Consider the following 20,662-nt stretch of genomic DNA (forward strand, 5'->3'; position numbering starts at 1 on the left):
GGATCACAGCATAAACCATAATAATAATAATGTCTCTCATTTGTGAAAACTGCAAAATGTGGACAATGTGATAAGGTTTGACTTCTAAAGAGTTAATATGGTAAAAACAACAGCAACTTTATTTTTCCAATGCAAGTGGAAAGTGACCTTTCACTTGCGCATTCCCCCCAAATGACAGCAGCTTGGCTACTAATATTACAACCCATAATATCTAAACTTGTTTCAAGTGTCTTCTGAGCCTTAGTTAGTTGGGGTCGGAGGTTGATATTACAGCATCATAAAAATTCTTCTATACAACCACGATTATTTATTTATTTTGAAGTAAAATTATTCAAACTAATGACACATTGACCAGTTTTGCATTCGCTGTCATCAGAAGGACCATCGTTTTCAATGCAAGAATCAAGATCTCTGAGTTGACGATCCCCAAAGATATGGTGAGCATTATTAATACTACAGCAGTCAAATAAAAGGATCATGAAGAAACAAGCCTGTGCAAACCGAAAGGCAAGTGGTAAACTCTAATTACCTGCTGCAGACCAAGATAGTGTTGTCCGCTTCAAGCCAGGAGGATCCATATATTGATCATCAAACTCGTGTTCATATTTAACCAACCTTAAGTAAATAATTTAAGCTTTACATCCTGACAATGAAAGTTGGCAACATAAACATGCTAATGCCCAATTGGACAACGCTCCTGCGGCAGAATGAAGCTCATACAGGCAGATGAAGAGGAAATTCAGCCAAAGTTGCAAATACTGAGCTTACCATATAACTACCATATAAGAAATCTATGTTCAGGACTGGTACCCATAGAGCATATGCACAAACGCTTTGTATCCAAAGAGAGCAGTCTCAGATGAGACTTGCAACCATTTCATGATGATTGCAGGTATTACGGTAATCATCAAGTCCACTTTCTTCGTCTGAACTGACAACTATATCATAAATGCCCAAGTCCACCAAAAGACTTCTGCTAGTTACCGGATCTATTGTTTCACAATCGTCCCTGTAAAGGTTATCCATTTCCTTTGCTGTGTCCAGGTCACCACCACCTTTACCAATAGAGTTTGCACCAAAACTGAATTCTGACAGATCGCTCAGAAGAGCTTCGAGAGGGGGCTGGGTACTGCAATTTTCATGAGCAGCAAATTGCACATCTAAGATGGGTAATTTAAAATCAACTAAAGAACCAGTTCTGGAAACATTTTGCAGCATATATTTTTCAGGCCCTTCAGCAGCAATACCATGTGCACCACCAGCAGCAATCCTTTCTTTGTGAGAACCTCCACTTGTATGGCATCCAAAGTACTTTTCCAAAACATCCTTGCTTTCATCTGAGTCAATACCAGTTTTCTCAATAGTTTGGCAAACATCACTTTGTACAGAGTTCTTATCTCTGTCAGCAGACAGACTGATGCATCTCTCCAAGAGACTGCTGGTAGTATCCTCTTTGGAGAAATGGTTTTGCACATCGGCTCCTAAAGAGTGGACATTCTTCTTTGTAGGTGATGAAACTGTGCTTGGTTGCCCTTGATTAGTCTCCTTTATAGTCTCACAAACATCAGTTTCCACAGACCCTTTGGCTTGATCAGCTGTTGAACTCAATGAACTGAAGGTAGTGCTTTCTTGCAAAGATTGATCTTGAACATGAGCTCCTCCAGAGTGGGCATCACCAGGTAGAATGTTGTTTGGAACTCCACGCCCAGTAAGCAGAACAGCATTAGAGATTGATAATAGATCAGATGCTGACTTGTTTCCAAAGAAATCAGATGAGTCTGAAGTAACCTCAGAAACTTCAATTTCAGCATCACAAAAGGGTACTTCACTGTTATCTTCACTCTTCTTACTAGCGAAACTAGAAGCCTCAGTAGTAGGAGGCTGGGCACACACTGAATCCTCTTCGCCGCCATTTTCCTCAGAAGTGAATTCAGGGGCAGTAACCGTTAATATTTGGGTATACTTCGGAGGCTCTTCACTGACTGTTATACAGGCAGCAGCTTCATGAGCGTTGCTTGGAAGAATCTGAAGATTTTCCATTTGCCCCCTTTTGCTAATTATCTCAGTATCAGAAGCAACCATCGAAGTTTGTTCACATCTAGAAGGATGATCACTGGCCGAAGATAAGAATGTTGAAAGTGCTGCAGCCAAGATATCATCGATTTTCCTTCTTTCCCCAGATGAATCCTTCAATGGCTTTAACACTTCATCATCTTCATTATTTTCATTGACAGATTCCAGTACATCATCATCCTGCTCATCATCACCGCAAGAAAATTCGGGGACACTGACCACAAGACTTGGAAGGAAACGTGGGGAATTCACTGAGTTAGCAAAGCCATCAGATGGATTCGCAAAAGCAACAGAAGGTATTTCCTTTCTTTCCAACTCTGGTCCCCTAAAAGGCTGACAGTCACTCCCACCATTATGGAATGAGCTGGAATTTGATTCACATGAAAATGATGGAGCACAAATCCTAGTGCCAGTTGGAAATCCAGAATCGTGAGAGTTCTTGGTAAGTGATTCTAGCTGTTGCTCAACCTGTTGAATCCTCAATTCCATGCTGTTTATGGGCTTAAGCATGTTTTCTTCAAACCTCAAACAAACTTCTTCGATTCTGCTCACTCGAGACACAAGTTGCTCCAGAACTTTCTCAATACGACTGCACGGAGACTCATTTTTCACAACAGGATCAAAAGATTCATCTTCTTTTACAGTCTGATTAGGAAGCACAGATTTAACTGATTCTGCATTAGACCCACCCACATCTTGCAATTTTATGTATTGCTGATCAGCACAGAACTTTTGACCTTGGTAAAAGTAAGCTGGATTTTCATTTACATCAATTGATTTTGGTAAGTTTTCCACTTTACTGGCCTTTCCCAATTTGTCAGAAGGCTGTTCACCTTGAGTTGGACTTACACAAGATTTAGACATCTGAAGTAATGTTGGGACAAACATGGCCATTAAAGAACTTCCAGTTGCACCATTTACTTGAGGAGCCAGACTTTCTGAATCAGTTGAATCAACCAGCTCAGCATAAATGTACACTTCATCAATGTACACAACACCTTTATTCTGAAGTGACAGTAAACGAATGATAAGAGATGTGCAAGGGTCCGAGTCACTGATTTCTACTGTAGCCTCATAATAATCCTGAAAGACAATAACAAAGAGAGGTCATCTATGTCAACTGAAAAGCTCACATGCCAGTACAAAAACATCACAGACATGCATCAACTTCACAACCTTAATCATGCAATGACAATTTATACAATGTTGATACAGTATTTTCCTTAACCACACAATGACATTTTATACATATTGATAAAGTAAGGATACAGTTTTGGATTACTTCCAAATAATCATGGCATTAAAAAAATTAACTATACCAGTGAAAGGAAGGTTAAAGCAATATCAGAAATAATTGGACACTCGTGCCTCCTGTCAATCAGCTGTCCCAATTTTTAACCAAAACTAAATTACCAGGTCAGTATCATATAGGAAAAAGCTTTTATAATTCGTATATTTCAGCAAGTACTGTAAGACTGAAGCATTTTCACTTTTGCATTAAATCAAAGAAACCAGAGTCGTATTTTCCCTCTACTCTTATTGTCTTTGTTGGCAGAGTAAATCCATGTGAATCTTTTGGCAGTAGGACGGCCCTTCAAATATATCATTGAGTAATAAAGTACACACCTAGAACAGAAAAAGAAGCAGTTGCAGGTGGACTTTTAATACTTGTATAGCTTTTATTTGAGTAACAGTTAATTATTATGTTTCACCAGATAACAATTAACTGTTACTTTCCAGCCTCCCCTGGGAGGCTAAAACACTAGCAAAATCTACAAACAGTCAATTCAATCTGAAAAAAACTGCAAAATGAAAATCAAGAAGAGATGCAAATAATAGGTCATTTTGAACATAATTTGAAAAAAAAAAAAAAAAGTTATACCTGAATGTGCCTCTCTGTGTTGGAAATTGTCTCATTTGACAAAGATCCTGTTCCATTCTCAAGTGTTGGAGAGGAAACAACTTTAACCTCCACCCAATCATCGTCAGAAGGGGCATTATGTTCTCCACCAGAAGATTTCTCTTCAGGTAATCCTACGGCAGCATGTTTCACACATTCTTTAGAAAGTTCTTCAACATTGACTGCTTGGAGTACTTGTTCATCTCTTTCAGCAATGCTACAGCGAACAGTACAGAGGTACTCATTCCCACTATTCTTAGATTGTGCACAATACACTTCATATACACGAGCAGTACTTCGAACATAAATTTGCCGAATATTGTACTTCTGCAACAAATGTACTGCACACCCAAGATTGTCAAGGATCAAAACATTTTTAGATAAACCTAATTTATCTTTCACCTAGAAAAACACATGACATGCAACAGCTATACAATGACAGTATGATACAATATAAATTTATGACGTGATTTTTATTAGATAATTGGTAAAAACTCTTTTTATCCCTGTCCATCAATTTGGCTCATAATTCTTTGCAGTTCTTGTTTGCAACAAAAGAAACACCATCCCTGAACTTGACATACAACAAGATTAAACACACCAAGCCTAAAAATAAAATGTCACACAACAGCACCTCCTACACAACCAAATAAACATTAAACAAAGAAGAATAAGAACCTTAACACATATTTGAAGGCCTTTAATTCTCATAGTACTCGTTACTTGATATTCTTCTCTACCCTAATCCAACAATTGATTACCAAATGAAGCCATTTACAAAAAGTTTTTAACTAAACCATAGCAACTGCTATACGATAAAATCCAACTTTGTAGTAATACACGTGGAAATGTAAAACCATAAAATGAAAGCAAGCAATGAGTATCAAAAATACTTAAAAATTAACTTCCCATTAAGAACGGATTTTCTCAAAAGGTATTACTTTCATGGAGCTAATCTGCACGCGCGCACGTGCAATATACTGTGTGTTCAGCAATTTAGTATAATGCATTTTCCAGAACACTGATCAACATCCTAATAATTAAGAGAAGAACACATACAAATAATCATAGACATATCCAAAATTGCCTACCCCTGATTTGTGATTACTTAATATTCTCCCAAATCAAACTTAAAAAAAAAAAATATCCTTCAAAAACCCTAATAATTGCAATACAAAAATGTAGAAATGAACCGGACAATCAAATTAAGACCATCCTCACCAATTCTACCAATTTTAAAAATTCACTCCAGAAAAAAAAAATTGAATCTCATAAACAAACGTAAAAACCGAAATTCATAATTCACTCACGCTTAATTTCGCAGGGGCCAGAATCCGGTGCGGGAGGGTTTAGGATAAGCGGAGGCAACTTCCGAGGGGAATCGGACTCGGGTTGTTCCGGAGAATCGTGGGACGAATCGAAGGTGACGGAGCTTTCTAGAGACCCGGAAGCGATTGCCCATGTTGTTTCGGCGCTCCATGGCCCATTATCGTTATTACTGCTGTCACTAATGCTACTGCTGCTGCTGCTGTGAAGAATCTCAGTAGTGGTTTCCATGGCTGTGGGTGTTTGTTTGTTTGATCTTTCTTTTCTGTGATGGAAATTTGGGCTTTTATTCTGATTTTTTGTATGTTTATTATGCTCTAAGCTTTCATCTACTTCCTCCTTTCATTCTGCTTTTTATTATTATTAATTTTTTTTTTGGTCCTTTTCCTTTTGGTGGGAGTAAAAGGTATAAAGATGCTAATTTTCATTTACCATGGAAAGTCTGGTAATTTGGGCTCATGGTGACAATTTTCCATGGAGATTTTACTCTCCTGCTCTAGTTTCATCCCCACGTCACTTAACAAATATGAATAAATAATATGAGATAAATATAATAATTATAAATTAGTCTTAATTAGAATAAATTTAAGAGTGGGTTTTGATAGTTCTATTTAATGCTAAAAATTAATTCATTTAAAATTTTTTGAATTCAGCATGTTTGATAATAAAAATGTCTTACCACTTCATATATTAAGCTACTACTTAATTTGTGTACGAAATTTTAAGTAAAAATTTTCATTGAATTTTCTAAATTGACTATAAAAAATACTTCACTTTTCACACACGTAACATCATAGTTTTCGTACAAGTTCTAACCCAAAATGCACATTTATTCTCTTTTTGTAGGACTTACAAATACGTATGCCCACGTACAAACACACACACTTAATAAATAAGCTGTCTCTAAATTGTTTCATTATTCTCTCTCTCTCTCTCATATACTTCTCTTTCTCTCCAAATACACAAATAAAGGTAATTATTTTTAAAGATAAAAACATATTATTTGTTCAATATTTTAATTAAATATTGTAATTTAATCAGTTATCAAACATATATAATTTAATCAATTCGGCGACATAATACCTTCAGCACTTAATTTTTAGATTTCAAACTTCAGTTATATCAAACTCTCCCTAGATCTCCATAATTGCAATTATATTCAGTTTTTGTATGTTATTATTATACATGCTACTAGCTTTGGGTAAACTTTGCTCCTGCCTTGTTTATTGACTAATAGTTTAGTAGTAAATTGTGGCCTATGAGAAGACCAGTTTGCAAGTTGTGCCATGATTTACTGCTGTTAAATTGGATATAAAGCTTTAAAGTAGTAGCATCACAAGTGTAGTTTTCCCAGTTTAGAGGAGTTTCTTATTAGTAATGGTTTTTTGGGGTTAATTAGACACGTCATTAAACATGTTATTCTTGGGATTAAATACATCACCATTTAAAAAGAAAAATTAAAAATGGGCACCAGTAAGAGGAATGGGGCTGATTTGGGGGAGTTGTGTGAAAATAGGTGTCCCTTGGCTGCTACAAACCTGCTCTATTGTCATTCTTAATTATGAGGTAATTGATTTTTTTTTCCAACGTAATTATTGATAGAGGTATAAACGAGTTAAGTCGAATTGTTATTGAGATAATCAAGCAAACACACAAATAACTGCCTCAACCTCAAATTTTGGGGCCTAATAAACAACTAGGGTAAGTCCATTATTGCAAGTTAATATAGTGAGGTTAAGTTAATAGGTTGCCTAACCTCCCCTATCTAGCTTAAACATGCTAATTTCCATTAGAAAGAAAAAATATATATATATGCGGTCCATTCTGAAACACTAGACATGAGATTAACTTCACTCTATGAGACTAGCCTATAATTATAACTTTTACCCAAAAAAAAAATGCAGTTAATTTAAACGCCTTCATGACATTTTTATCTTGTAGATATTTGTTTGAATGTAATGCCTCTCTTCCGTATTGGTGGTGGTATGGGGGATACTTTTTAGGGTAAAAAATTTGAATGACGTCCAAACTATATAATTGATCGATGAACTTGTAAAACAAATACTCTTCACCCTATTGATTAAAGATAATTTCAGAAACCTCTCATGAGATTTATGGTAATGCCACTTCGCACCTTTCAAGTTTTAGAAATATTACTCAACTCCCATATCAGTGAGATGGGACCATTAATAGCTATCATAGCACACGAACTGACAAAATATCTTCACTGCTTTAATAATTTTTAGACAAAATATTATGTAAAAGAAAATTTTTAAGCAAAACATGTAAACCTCATATTATACATTATCAATTTGATAGAAAATTCAATGTAAAACAACACAAAAGGGTAGAACTAGTATAAAAATATATATCTTTCTCGTTAATTGATTATTATAAGAATATTTTAATGATACAAGGGCGAGATTTTACAAAATGTATGATTTTAGAAAAGGTTAGTGATATTTTTGAAACTTTTGGGATGCCAAGAAATATCAACATAAATCTTGGGGAGGTTTCTAAAATTATCTCTAACCAAAAGGGTGAGGAATATACCTTTTTACAATTTCGAGAGACAAAAATATGTACTTAATAGTTGTAGAGCTAAAAGTCAACTAACTCATTAATTTGAGGGTCATCCTGATATTTTACCCTGCTTTTTATAAACATATGAATGTAAAATCTGAAAATTAGTGGGCTTTACTTAATGTGTTGATCAATTGCCAACAAATTAGAGAAGACCCAAGTGAATGTTTATTGTTATCAATGTATAATCTAAATATTTGTTTGCTTTTTTTTTTTTTTTGGCAGAAAAATGTTCGGATAGGTTCGTCTTTGATCACCACTATAGACTAGGGTTAGTGGGCTTTACTTAATGTGTTGATCAGTTGCTACGTTGCTTGCAAGGAATTGGACAGCAAGATTTGAACACGCTACCTTTTTATGAGAAAGTAGTCAAGTCTTACCAATCGGGTCAACTTCCAAATCAAAAAATTATCCATGCATACCAGTTGAGCCAACTTCTAGCAGAAAATGGTTCATCCTTACCAGTTGAGCTAACTTGTCTCGACTTTGCTTTGTCCGTTAATCAGTTGCCACCTACTAAGAGAGTCGCAAGAGAGTGTTTATTGTCTGATCGTTGGCATAAAACTTGAGATCTCTTCCAATGTCATATTTTTGTGGCCGAGAGAAAGCACTGATTCAAGATAACTGAGAATTAGTTCGTATATAATGTGAGAACTGGATTAAATTCTCCCAAACTCGAGCAGGACCCAAAAAAAATCCCCTGTGACCCTATCGGGTCACCCCCTAATATAGTTTAGAATAGGATTAGGAATAGAAGTAGGTATAGATTATGACAATAGACCAAAAAAAAAAAAAAAAAAGACGGGAAACGCCTGGTAACTGTTTTCATTGTTCCAAAACACCTGACTCTTAGCATAAGGAGCATTAGGCATTCTCAACTAAACGTTCCGGCATAGCTGCACTCAATCTGATTAAACCAAACTCTAGCCAAATAGTCCAATGAAACCAAGAAATTCCCAAATGCAGAATAACCTTGTTCGCTCCCAAAACAAAGATGAGCAATTAATACCATTCTTATGTAACTTACAAGAACTTCCAAGAACTGTAGTTCTTAATCAAATGTCAATCTTTATTGGATATATTTCCTGTACAACAGCAAGTATTAGCAGCTCAAAGGCTATACTGCAAGTCTGAGCGCCATTCACTACAAATACAGCACAAACTAAATGGCTAGGCTCAAACGCACGTTTGAAGGGTGGTTTGAACTCTTTCTCTAGTACAGCTGTTCAAATAAGAATCAAGGCGTATATAAGAAAAATAAAAGAAGGGAAATGGACAAATTGGAGCAGCACTTGTCCTTCAATAAAGTCTAGCTGCACAGAGACCCAGGACACATTGAAGCACCCCAAATTTGAGCAATAAATCAAAAAGTGCTCAGATTTGTCACAGCTTCGGAGGCAGGGGTTGAATTGCCACCGAAGAGTACGCCTATATTAAATCCAAAAAAACCTACTGCTAGAGTCTAGTCTTCATATCTTCAAAGCTTTTGCTACTCTGCACTATGTAATATAAACCTCCAAAAAAATGGAACTATCATCCACTGTTAATTTTGTCACTCATTGTCGCTTTTGCTTCTGAGATATAAAACGAATTCCCTGCTTGCCAAGTTCCAAGTTCTTGGCCTTCCCATTGTCGAGGGCAACTGAGACAAATGATGTGCCTTCAAACACTTCAGTTACTGTTCCTCTATGCCTGGAAAATTTTAAAAAAAAAAAAAAAAAGGTAAACAAAAAGTAATTAAAAAAATTAAAAAGATTAGTCCAAAATTCATCACTTCTTTCTTTTAACAGCTATCTTGTTCAAAATTAACACTCATAAGCCAAAAGGTTAAATAGTTTAGCTTTTGAAGTTCCGGATACAAACTGTACTATGAAACAACAGATTTCATATTCACGAGACTGCACTGAGGGAAATGGACATCCTAACGGTCCGGGGGAACAAGGGGAAATCAATTGAAAGGCAAGAGGGCTACATAGAAGGTAGGGGAAAAAAATGAAGCATACCAGGAATTGTCCGATGGTTGATGAACTTCCACTCTCTTCCCCATAGCATCTTTACCCAACTTCTGGAGTATCCAATTAGCATCCATGATCTCATCCATACTTCTGTCTCCATATACTCGTGACGCATCATCTTCATTCTTGGTTGACACTTTTTCCCTTGGAGGTGAGGGCCTCTTTCTTTTGGATCTTTGCCCCTTAACAGAACTTCTCTCATCCTCCTTAGGAGGAGCCCAAGTACTCTGGTTTTCAGATATAGGATTCTTAAATTTGAGTTTGAGCAGCGGCTTCGATTCCTTTTGAGAATTTGATATAGGTGCGTGATTACCATCATCACTCACATCAGCCAAAGCACCAGGCCTACTGTCCCATGCAGGCACTGATGAAAATCTATTGGTTCTAGAGGCTGGAAATTCAGATTTTATCCTTACTCCAGTTGCACTAACCTCCGTGCTCTTTTTCCCTAGAGCCCGTGTGTTTAATCCAGAAACTTGTTCAACTTCATCCAACAATTTAGCTCCTCCAAATTTGGGAGGCATGTCACCAGCTTCGGTGTTAGCTTTTTTGATCTTTATCAAGTTACCATCTTTTCCTCTAAGCTTTGGACCTTTCTTTTGATCAGCAACAGTTGCTGCAATGCACGAGAAAATCATATCACACTTTGACCCATGCAGGTGACATTTTCCACTGATTATAATATAATTAATGCTGTGACAGTGGAGGAGCTATGTAGATATGAATAAAACATTCCATAACTGCAAACCAAAAAGAAATAAATTGATCTTTGAGTAACAAACCTTTTCCATCAGTATGTTTAGATGCATTCTCTTGCCTGTGCACAGATTCATTCTTCCTAGGTTGGCCAACGTCTTCGCTTCCTATTCAGTAGAAAGACATAATAAACATGAGATAACATCATTTGGCTATCACGCACAGAAACAGTATATAGGAAATTTTCATCCATGCAAACACAAAAATTAGTTGGACTGATCATTCATATCTACATATCTCCAAAACAATTCTGCATCGACATTCTCTGGCAATACATTCATAGAAAGGAAGTTTGAGCAGCAAGATCTTTCATTGACAACTTCAAATTTAGGATCTACCAACTTGCTTTTCAAAGTTAGGCATCAAAATTTGCATCTGTATGTACAATTACAACTTTCTTACTGAAATGTTTGAAGCATAAAACCTTAATTAACCACAATTGTCATTTGATGCCAGCAGAAACTTCTACCTTTTTCCATTTCTTCTCTGTAGAAAAAGTCTTCAATTTTGGTAAGTCAAAACCCATTACTAAGTAAGCCTGAATCCAGCTCCTTTTGCACAACCACCAAATCATTTAAATGGCTACTTCCCACTAACGTAATCTACTAGCTCTTCCAGTTGTCACTTTAATACAAATGCTTGCCTATTCCAAGCAATAAAAATTTACAAAACTCGTCGCCCTGTATGGATTGCATTGTTTTAAATATACTTGTTTTTGTTTTTAGAATCTATAGTAACACACTCCAAAAACACTCCTAATTCAACAAAAAAAAAAAAAAAATGACTCCTCTTTCTTCTTTCACCCATCATCCACCACCACCTACCACTGCCCCCCAAGCCCTCCTCTCTCTTCCCCCTTCCTCCTCCCTCTTCCCCTCCCCTCTCCCCATGACCGGATCTGGTCATGACCACCAGAATCCTAGACAACAGTCTTATTAAAATCCCCAACAGAGTGGATGTCTTTGGGGTGAGGAATAAAAGGATAATTTTGGATAATGCTTCCCAGGGATTTCGGCTATTAAGTCAGTGTCCCTTAAGGATTGGAAAAGAGGACCTGATCGAGTGTCCAATTTGCCTCAAGTCTTTATCCTTTGCAGCTTTCACCGAGACCGTGTTAATCACATTCATTGATTCCTTCTGGCTGGTCAGTCAGAACTTCAAAGTTTTAGAGAGTGCTTTAAGCTCTTTTCATACACTCAAAGAGTCTTCCCTTCTCTCTTCTTCTATAGTGCACCTTCCTATTCTAGTACACTGCCGATAGACCTTTGCTCCTTAACTAGGGAGGAGGAAGGAAGGAAGGAAGGGGAGGGGGGGGGAGAGGGAAAGGGGGAAGAGGGAGGAGAAAGGAGGGGGCGGTGGTAGCAGTGGCGGGTAGTGGTGTGTGGTTGTTGTGGGTGGTTGGTAAGAAGTTTAAAAAATCTTTAAAAACTAGTGTTAAATGCACACTCAATGTGTGTACAATAAAATAAAAAAGACAAAATGGTCATATATTTTATATAAAATTTTTATTACTGAAGGAAACTTTAATCTTTCAAATCTTTTTCATAAAATAATTCTATTTTGGTAGTTATAATGTTTAAGGTTAGTTATGTTGAAAACATATACTTAAATAGTTAAAAATAAGAAATAGTCATGGGTAGTTTATCTTGACAACATATGTGTAGGTAGTTAAAGTAAGAGTAGCTTTTAATAAGGGGAAAAAGGAAGTTCATAAAGTGACAATAAATGTTTACCCTAAACCCCGTGCTCCCCCTTTATATATAGTATAGATTTTTTTTTTTACTGAAGGAAACTTTAATCTTTCAAATCTTTTTCATAAAATAATTCTATATTGGTAGTTATGATGTTTAAGGTTTGTTATGTTGAAAACATATACTTAAAAATAAAAAATAGTTATGGGTAGTTATCTTGACAACATATGTATAGGTAGTTAAAGTAAGAGTGGTTTTTACAAGGGCAAAAAGGGAAGTTCACAAAGTGATAATAAATGTTTACCCAAACCGCTTACTCTCCCTTTACACATAGTAAGTATGGATATCCCAATAAAATTTTAAATTTTAAAAACACCCCCATAACAAGTTTTTCACATATAATGCTACAGCGTAATTTTTGAAAAATGGCCCCCAAAAACACCTAATCCATATGAAGCCTGCTTTTAGTAAAAACATGACCAATTTACCAACAAGAGAAAAGTAAATCAAAGGAAGATTTATTAGGAAGTGGATCCACAGTCATATGAAACACAAGAGAGGATAGTAAAATTCATGAGCAGGCTTCATACAGAATGTCCACTAGAAGAAATTGCTCAAAGTGACATGTTAAAAAATGAAAACATATGCCCCACATCCCATTTCTGACTCAAAACTGAACTTCTAAACATCCATCACATTAATGCAAGTCATGGACTCATGGGTCATAAACTCGTGTTCGATATTAACTTCCTAATTTACTAATTGAGAGAAGTGAACCAAGCACTAAGACACAACATTATATGTTAGATATTAACTTCCTAATTTACTAATTACGAGAAATGAACCAAGCACTAAGACAGAACATCATATATAATAACATCTCCAAGGAGAAGTCTAATCGGGGTTGCCTAATAATAAGCGGGCATATATTCCGAATAAGTTCAGAAGTTTTACAATTAGGATGGCAAAGAATAAAGACTATACCATTTGAAGTAGTCATATCCTGGTCCTTCTGGTAGCTGGAACCATCAGACCTCGGCGAAGTAGTCAAGTTCCTGTTTCGTGAACCTATATGTATAACAAGCTTTGGTCCCTTTGTGGCCCTTGACATGTTACTCTGATTTCCACTATCATCCCCATTATCCAAACCTCCCCCCTGAGGTTTGTTGCTCTTGATTTTGACCGTTTTATGAGCCCGATTATTATGGCTTGCTGTAACCTCGTCAATAAATTTGTGCTTCAAAACCCCGGCCTGATTTACAGAGCACATTCCATCATTGACACTTCCAGCAACAGGAGAAAAATAGCCATCAGGTTCTCCACTTCTAGAAGAAAGCACTTGTTCAGTCCTATTATCATAACCAAATGATGAAGCATCATCATGCCTTTCAAAATTCTGATGTGCCTCGTGAACACTGTCAATAGACATCAGATGCCCCTTCTTTTTCCCAGACTTCTTGTTTGAAGATTTCTTCCCATATTCCTTGCTCTTTTTAGGAGATTTATCAACTACTCCTTTAAGAGAAAACCTCAGTGAGCGGCCATATTCATTCTTCATCACTACAGGTGCATTTTCTTCATCATCAGAAAAAGGTGAGATAGAAAATATCTCTTGCTGCGTTGGCAACCCAGCAGCTGCCCTCAAATTTGCAATTAAATCCTTGTCAGCTTCATCTCTCCTTCTCCAGAGCTCCTGAACTGCCTCCTCAAGATTCTTAACCTAGCAAGTTAAAAAGTAAAGAAAAGTTTACCATATAAAAAGTTGCTCCTTCCCCTTGAAACAGTTATGCTTTAAAATTTAAAATATACCTGGTAGCATTCTCCACGACATGTAGGACATCCATACTGTAGATTTCCGTCTACTTGGAACTGCAGATATTTACCATCACTGCACAAAATTTTCAATAAACATGAGAGTAGGAACCTTCAAAAAGTAACCTTTGCTACTAAATTCCTGAAGCAGCCATCACATCAAAAGCTATATTGAAAGGATAATGCAGAATGCAGGAAAGAAAACCTCATTTAGCAACCCAGCATTAGCCTAATGGTCCATATTAGACACTTAAGACAGAAATTTTCAGATGTAACAAAAAAATTTTACTCTACTGCAGCTAAGCAACAAAAATCATAATAGTAAAAACACAAAGTATATAAGAACACCATCTAGAATCCACTCATTCAATACTAAATCAAATAAGCATATACAAAATTTTATTTCTCGAGTGAACAATAAGCAAAAGATGAGTACTGGTCATTTTAATTTTCTCTGAATTATGCAGTAAGAAGAAAAGCCCAAAGCTAACTAAAAGAAAAATTTCTCCCCAATCTCTTCATCTAGACGGGTACTCATCTATGATTTTAGGCTCTAGTAAATGGAATGACAAAAAGTCCACATACACCCCAACTAGAGATTTAGCTAAAAGTGCTCAAGTAAACCTGATGCCATCACATTGGCAGTGCACCCAGCGCTGGCAGACATCACAGCAGACCATAGGTGTGGATTCGGAATCTCTATACACCTGTTGTTTAAGAGCAAAACAAGCAGAAACATTAAGTCCTCAGTGAGAAAGAGAGTGAGAACAAGAGCAGGTATTAAAATGGCAAGCCTTGGAAATCAGCCTTAATGTATGGGCAAAACTTCCTCAAACTATCTAAAAAAAGTATTACAATGATATAAAGACTAGCGTCATCAAATTTAAGTAGACAAAGACTTCTACAGGAGAATACCATACCATTTATAAAAAGCCAAAGATAGCCATGGAAGAAAACTAAAATGTTTCCACATAGTTAAAAAACAAACATATACATCAGAAACATTTACAGGCAAATAAGCTTTAAGGGGACTTGGATTTCTCAAACATTCAGGAGAATCTGGTCCCAGATGTATGTGCATAATATCCACTTGACTTAAACAATCATGTACAATCAATTGAATACAGAAAGAGGACCAAGCATGTGCCTGAACAGTATTGGGTTGAGCACATAAAATAAGGACAATGTGTTAAACTATCATAAAAAACATCATACCTTTAAGCAAACTGGACAGTAATTTCCTTTCACAAACAACCTTCCGCAAGCATCGCAACATGTGTAGCCAAGAAACCACCTGCAGCAGTTTCAAATCTAATAACCAAAATAGAACACACATGTGGATCTTCAAATAGATTTTAGCAAGTAAATCATACAGCACTTCAAGATGAAGATCTAATACTATACTTTCAAAAGAATCAAGCAACATTTCACTACAATGCATTGACACAGATCCCTTGGTTAGGGCAATTTTTATAAAACAGAAAGTGGAAAATTTAATCAACTTGGTAATCAAACAAAATATACCTTTTCCTTTTGGAAAGTTGAACTCTCAGGATGCTACATAACACGACAACAGCTCCAAGTAGAGGTTAATTCATATGCTAATGCTTTTCTAATTGACAACTTAAATGTTTCCACATAAATAACCAAAACATCTTTAAGAAGAAAAATCTTTTAACAAAGTAAAATGCTTAAATCCACATTGGCAGATTAAGAATTGAAGAACTAGCTACTCAAGTTAGAGAAGTAATCATGACTCCATCCAAATTTCAGAGTCTCCATTTCGAGTACGTGCAAGACATTCTATAGTCCGAGTAGTACACAGCCACTCTCAATACTCATAAATTCTACACCATATATTGGATATATAAATTTTCATCAGCCTACAAAGGAAGCAGATATAACAGATTGCAAAACATGGGAAATGTTAAGTTTTTTTCAGTTCAAGATTTACAGGTAGTAACTAAAATACCATTATGCTCAGTAAAAAAGAAGCCTAGGCCTAGTAAATATGATAACTTGGAGGTCCATCTTACCTCACGCTTAAGCCATTTCCAGGAACACTAGAACCACAGCTATGACACTTTGTGTGCTTGGGGCACAAGTAAGGTCCATTACTAACATTCTGCACAACCAAAGAGTCAACAGTATGTATTCAAAATTTACAAGAGTATAAACCTAAGAGATGATGGACAACAGACCTTGTGGGGTGGCTGCTGACAATAACAATGGAATGCACCATCACATCTTTTGCAGAACATAAATTTGTTTGGATCCCCAGATCTTCGGCAGACCTAGAGTAATAGAATATATCACCCAATCAGAAAGATGACACAATCGAATTACAGACAATTTTGATTGCACTATGGACACATCTTGTAGGGGAGAAGTGTACCAACTATCATCAAAAACTACTCAACACCACTGCATGGGAAGAGGCATACAGCCAACATTGACTACAAGGTTATATTAAAAGAAAGCAACAGGTCTACTGAACATAATTTCAGTTAAAAATATTATCACCCAGGTAGAATGACAACAGTAACCCAAGCGCACAGCTCCTTTATTATTTAAGAGAAGTAAAGAAATGTCATCTCTGTGGAGGATTTAACTGGCAGTGACCATGTAATGACTAAAAAATGCGTGGAAGTATGCCACGCTAAGCAACTGCAGTCAGTGATCCAAACTACCAAAATAAGGAAAGGTCCAAAGTATCTCCATTATTTCTTGACTAAGCTCCTTTAGTGATTGCAAACAAATTGAAAGTCCAAACACTAAAGTTGGGTGTGCCTTATATAAACAAGTATAGAAACAAATTCCAAGCATAAGAGGACGGCTTAAAGTTACTGTGCCTTCCCACAACTGATCAATGCTTTTAAAACATGTTAAGTGTAAATTTATGGAAAGGGGAAAAAATGAAGTCAAGCTTTCAAGCTCAATGAACATAATATTTATTCAACATCAAACTTAGGTACTAAGCTTGTATCTGTGATGAGATCAAATTCAAGTAGGAGCCAGTCATTTTTTAGCCTAATCACAATGGTGTTAACCTGTTTCAATTTGATTATGGTTTTACTGATGGCTCGTCAACAAGAAGAACCAAGTAATCTCCCGTAATGTAATCTGAATATAAAGCCACATAACAAATAGAAAATTGAAACAGTTAAAATCAAATAAGATCAAATCTCTCAACAACGATCCTAGACCATAAGATAACAGTCACTTACATCAAACTTTACCCGACTGCGCTGAGAAATAGCATGAATGCCCAGATTATAACCACAACTAACAATCTAAAGTCATCATCAAGAAACATAAACCTTTGACGAGAAAATTAGTAAATCTAACCTTTTCTTTCAGTACAATCAAACAACTATATGCTTTTGGCAGGATATCAAAGACTTGGTGCATGCAGTAACATTGCAAAATCATCCAACACTTTCTTAATGGGCAATTTAACAAAGATAATAGGTTGAAGGTGCCCAGAATGAAAGCAGGTCCTCATACTAACATTTGAGACATTGTGATGCAAAAACCTATTAGCTTGCTTTCAGGCAGATATTCACGACAAGGAACCATAACTTGTCATAAAATTAAGTGGCGTTAAACAAATAATTACCTCACAAATTCGGCAAGATGGGCATGTCCATGAACTCCAGTGAAAAAGATCTGTCAAATCATCATCAATTATATGTAACATACACAACTTCACATTATTTTTATGATTGTGATCAGACAATCTACCTCTAAAATCTACCGAATTAACATCACCAAAAATATGAATCATACAAAACTTCACATTTATTTTTTACAGTCAGAAGTTCTACCTCTATGTTGTGACCAAGCTTTTAAGCAGCTCCTGTGATATTTTTTACCACAACTTTTGCAGGGCAACATTTTCCTTGCTCTTTCACTTCCTTCACTTTCACCACTGAAGCATAAGCGGCACATTACTTTGACATTTGACAGACCCTGCTCTTCTTGTGCATCATCTTTGACAGGACCCTATCGCATCAAAAGCCAAAAAATCAGTCGGAACCCAATTATTTCATCTGTAATGCGCTAAAACTAAAAAATCAAGAAAGTTGATGAAGTAGTAATAGCAACATGTAATCCTTAACTAATGAACTGGATAATCTCTTATGAACACTCAAACCAAAACAAACCAAGTACAACTATTTTGAAAAGAAACATCACAGTGAAAAACTGCATGAGCAACTTCGACATAGCAAAAAATTTAAACAACAGAAAATGGAAAGAAAAATGCACAGCAATCAACATAAAAAGCATGGCACACACCAAGAAAATACAGAGTACATATCTATCACTGTCAATATTTCTTTACACAATTATCAAGTACTTTTCTGCCAAGAAAACAATATGCTTTGTGATAAATCACTTAATTGTGCTTGGATTCATACAATGTAAAATCCAAGATGGCCCAACTTTAACTACAATAGTTTGCTTGTAGAATCACTGGGATGAGAAGTTTTCGCCAAACAGAAAAAGAACATAGAAGACCAAATGACAACCAAAACAAGGTAAGTCCAACAGCTGGCCCAACATGTCAGTCGAACTGCAAGGGGAAAGAACAACCCCATTAATCACAAACTGAATTGTCAATTGATGCTTCTAAACTGAACGATCTTAGTCTGAAGTACATAAAGTCCTGCAATAATTGTATGCTAGAGAGTTGCACAAAACAAAATTTACTGACAAGAAAGAAAGGCCAGCATAAAGAAAACACTGAAAGCCAGTTGCAGTCATTTTCTCTAAATCACACTTATTAACCAAAAATATCCAATTCGCAAAATTCCACTTGCCAATAGTAACAAACAAAAAGAAAATCATATTAAATCCTAATATGGTGGAGACAAACCAATGCAACAAGGGTCCTACATGGTCACATGAAATGCATATGAAAGGAAAACGATTGACATGGCTAATACTACATTTACCAGAACCTAAAGCAACAACTGTAACCAATAAATACAAAAATTAACTAATCGAACAACAATGAACTACACATATGCTGTAAACAACTTCATCCAACATGTTCACACGTAATAAATGCGAAAGGAAAACCTGCAACATGGCTGATACTTCATCCACATTACCATAAACCATAATTCAACTAAAAAAAATTGGATCTTCAAAACAGCAAAATATTTGTATTACCAAGAACAAGTCCAAACACAAAATCACAATAAATGGCAAACATAAATCTATGTCCAAAAAACTGAAAAAAAACTCACCACCATTTCTCCAGACTCAAACCTCCTGGCAAAGTCCTCGGCCACCATTGAAGCAGCAGCAGCCTGCTTCTGCAAGGCCACACGTTTAGTCTGCGCTGAGGCCGCCTCATCCCCATCTCCAACAGCTGCACCTGCCCCTGCCCCTGTCCCGCCTCCCCCACCATCCACCACCGCCGGAACCACAGACGCAGGCACTACCTGCGCCCCAGCTCTCTGAACTGCTGCAATTGGCGGAGGAGGGGGCACAGGCGGAGCAACAACAACAACTTTCGGAACTTTAACCTGCACCGTCGCATTCGCCTCGGCCTTCAACAACCAGGGGTCCTTAATAAACTCCTCAATTCGTGAAACTTCGCCCAGAAATTCCTCTTTTCCTCTCTCTTTCTGCAGCTTCCGCGGAAACCCTAATTCGCAATAGCAAATTCTCCGACTGCAAAACAAAACCCATCAAAACCCACATCAGAAATCAAGGAAAAATGCAAAACCCACCGAAACAAAACCCCCTCCCAGGCTTAAAAAACCCTCAAAATAAAAAGAAAGTGTGGGATACGAGAAGAACCCTTCTCCCTATCGGGCTGGAGAGGAAGGGAAAGGGAACGGGGGTTTATGGAGGGTTAAAAAAAATTAGAATGGGTGATAGAAGGGGGAATAGTCATAGTACTTACCAGGTAATTGGGCAGGCAACATGAAAGGCCATTAGAACGATTTGGGTTTTTGAAATTTTTGAGTGAGATTAACGGCAGGGTTGAGTTGGTTTTGGGGGGATTAATTTTTTATTTCTTTTTATTTTTCTAATATTTGAAAGAAAGCCAATATAGTAGTGGTATTTCACTAGTAAAGGGTATTAACATTTGAGGGTTGGGAAAAAATTGGAAAACAGTTTTAAGGGAAAAGAGGGAGAGAGAGGGAGAGATAGGGAGAGAGGAGGAGAGGATGTGGACATCGTGGAGATGGGCTTCGTGCGCTATGGGGTCGCGATGAAGGATTTTGGGGGCCAATAGGTGAGGTTTAAGGTTTTTTAATTTGACCCGTGGAGTTTTGGGAACTCAGTTTTGAGCTCATAGGGGTTTGAGTGTATGAGAATATGGTCCCTCTCTTGGGGAATTTTGGGTTAAGGTTAATTATCTCAGGGTCTGTATGCATTTAGGGATTTTTTCAAAGGCTAATTTTTTATTTAGTGTCTATAGTAGCACTCCAAATACAATTCGAAAAATAATATAAAAATACACAATTTCAAATCAACTGACAAAA

At 36.6% G+C, this 20,662-nt stretch overlaps 2 protein-coding genes across 2 annotated transcripts; both read right to left on the minus strand.

Moving 5' to 3' along the window:
* Nucleotides 1–387: 387 nt before the first annotated feature.
* Nucleotides 388–5,589, minus strand: LOC113761201. The gene is made up of 3 exons (XM_027304072.1): nucleotides 5,284–5,589; nucleotides 3,956–4,314; nucleotides 388–3,156 (listed from the first exon to the last, which is right to left on the minus strand). The coding sequence occupies exons 1-3, from the start codon at nucleotides 5,528–5,530 to the stop codon at nucleotides 856–858; spliced, it is 2,907 nt and encodes a 968-aa protein (XP_027159873.1). The 5' UTR covers nucleotides 5,531–5,589; the 3' UTR covers nucleotides 388–855.
* Nucleotides 5,590–8,925: 3,336 nt separating this feature from the next.
* Nucleotides 8,926–20,259, minus strand: LOC113762934. The gene is made up of 13 exons (XM_027306577.1): nucleotides 20,077–20,259; nucleotides 19,412–19,841; nucleotides 17,984–18,161; nucleotides 17,776–17,825; nucleotides 16,358–16,450; nucleotides 16,193–16,281; nucleotides 15,372–15,450; nucleotides 14,781–14,863; nucleotides 14,154–14,232; nucleotides 13,329–14,064; nucleotides 10,680–10,760; nucleotides 9,886–10,513; nucleotides 8,926–9,574 (listed from the first exon to the last, which is right to left on the minus strand). Exons 1-13 carry the CDS (start codon nucleotides 20,106–20,108, stop codon nucleotides 9,439–9,441), a joined length of 2,694 nt encoding a protein of 897 aa, XP_027162378.1. The 5' UTR covers nucleotides 20,109–20,259; the 3' UTR covers nucleotides 8,926–9,438.
* Nucleotides 20,260–20,662: the final 403 nt, after the last annotated feature.

This window comes from Coffea eugenioides, chromosome 2 (genome assembly GCF_003713205.1).
Source record: "Coffea eugenioides isolate CCC68of chromosome 2, Ceug_1.0, whole genome shotgun sequence".
Lineage (NCBI taxonomy): Eukaryota > Viridiplantae > Streptophyta > Magnoliopsida > Gentianales > Rubiaceae > Coffea > Coffea eugenioides.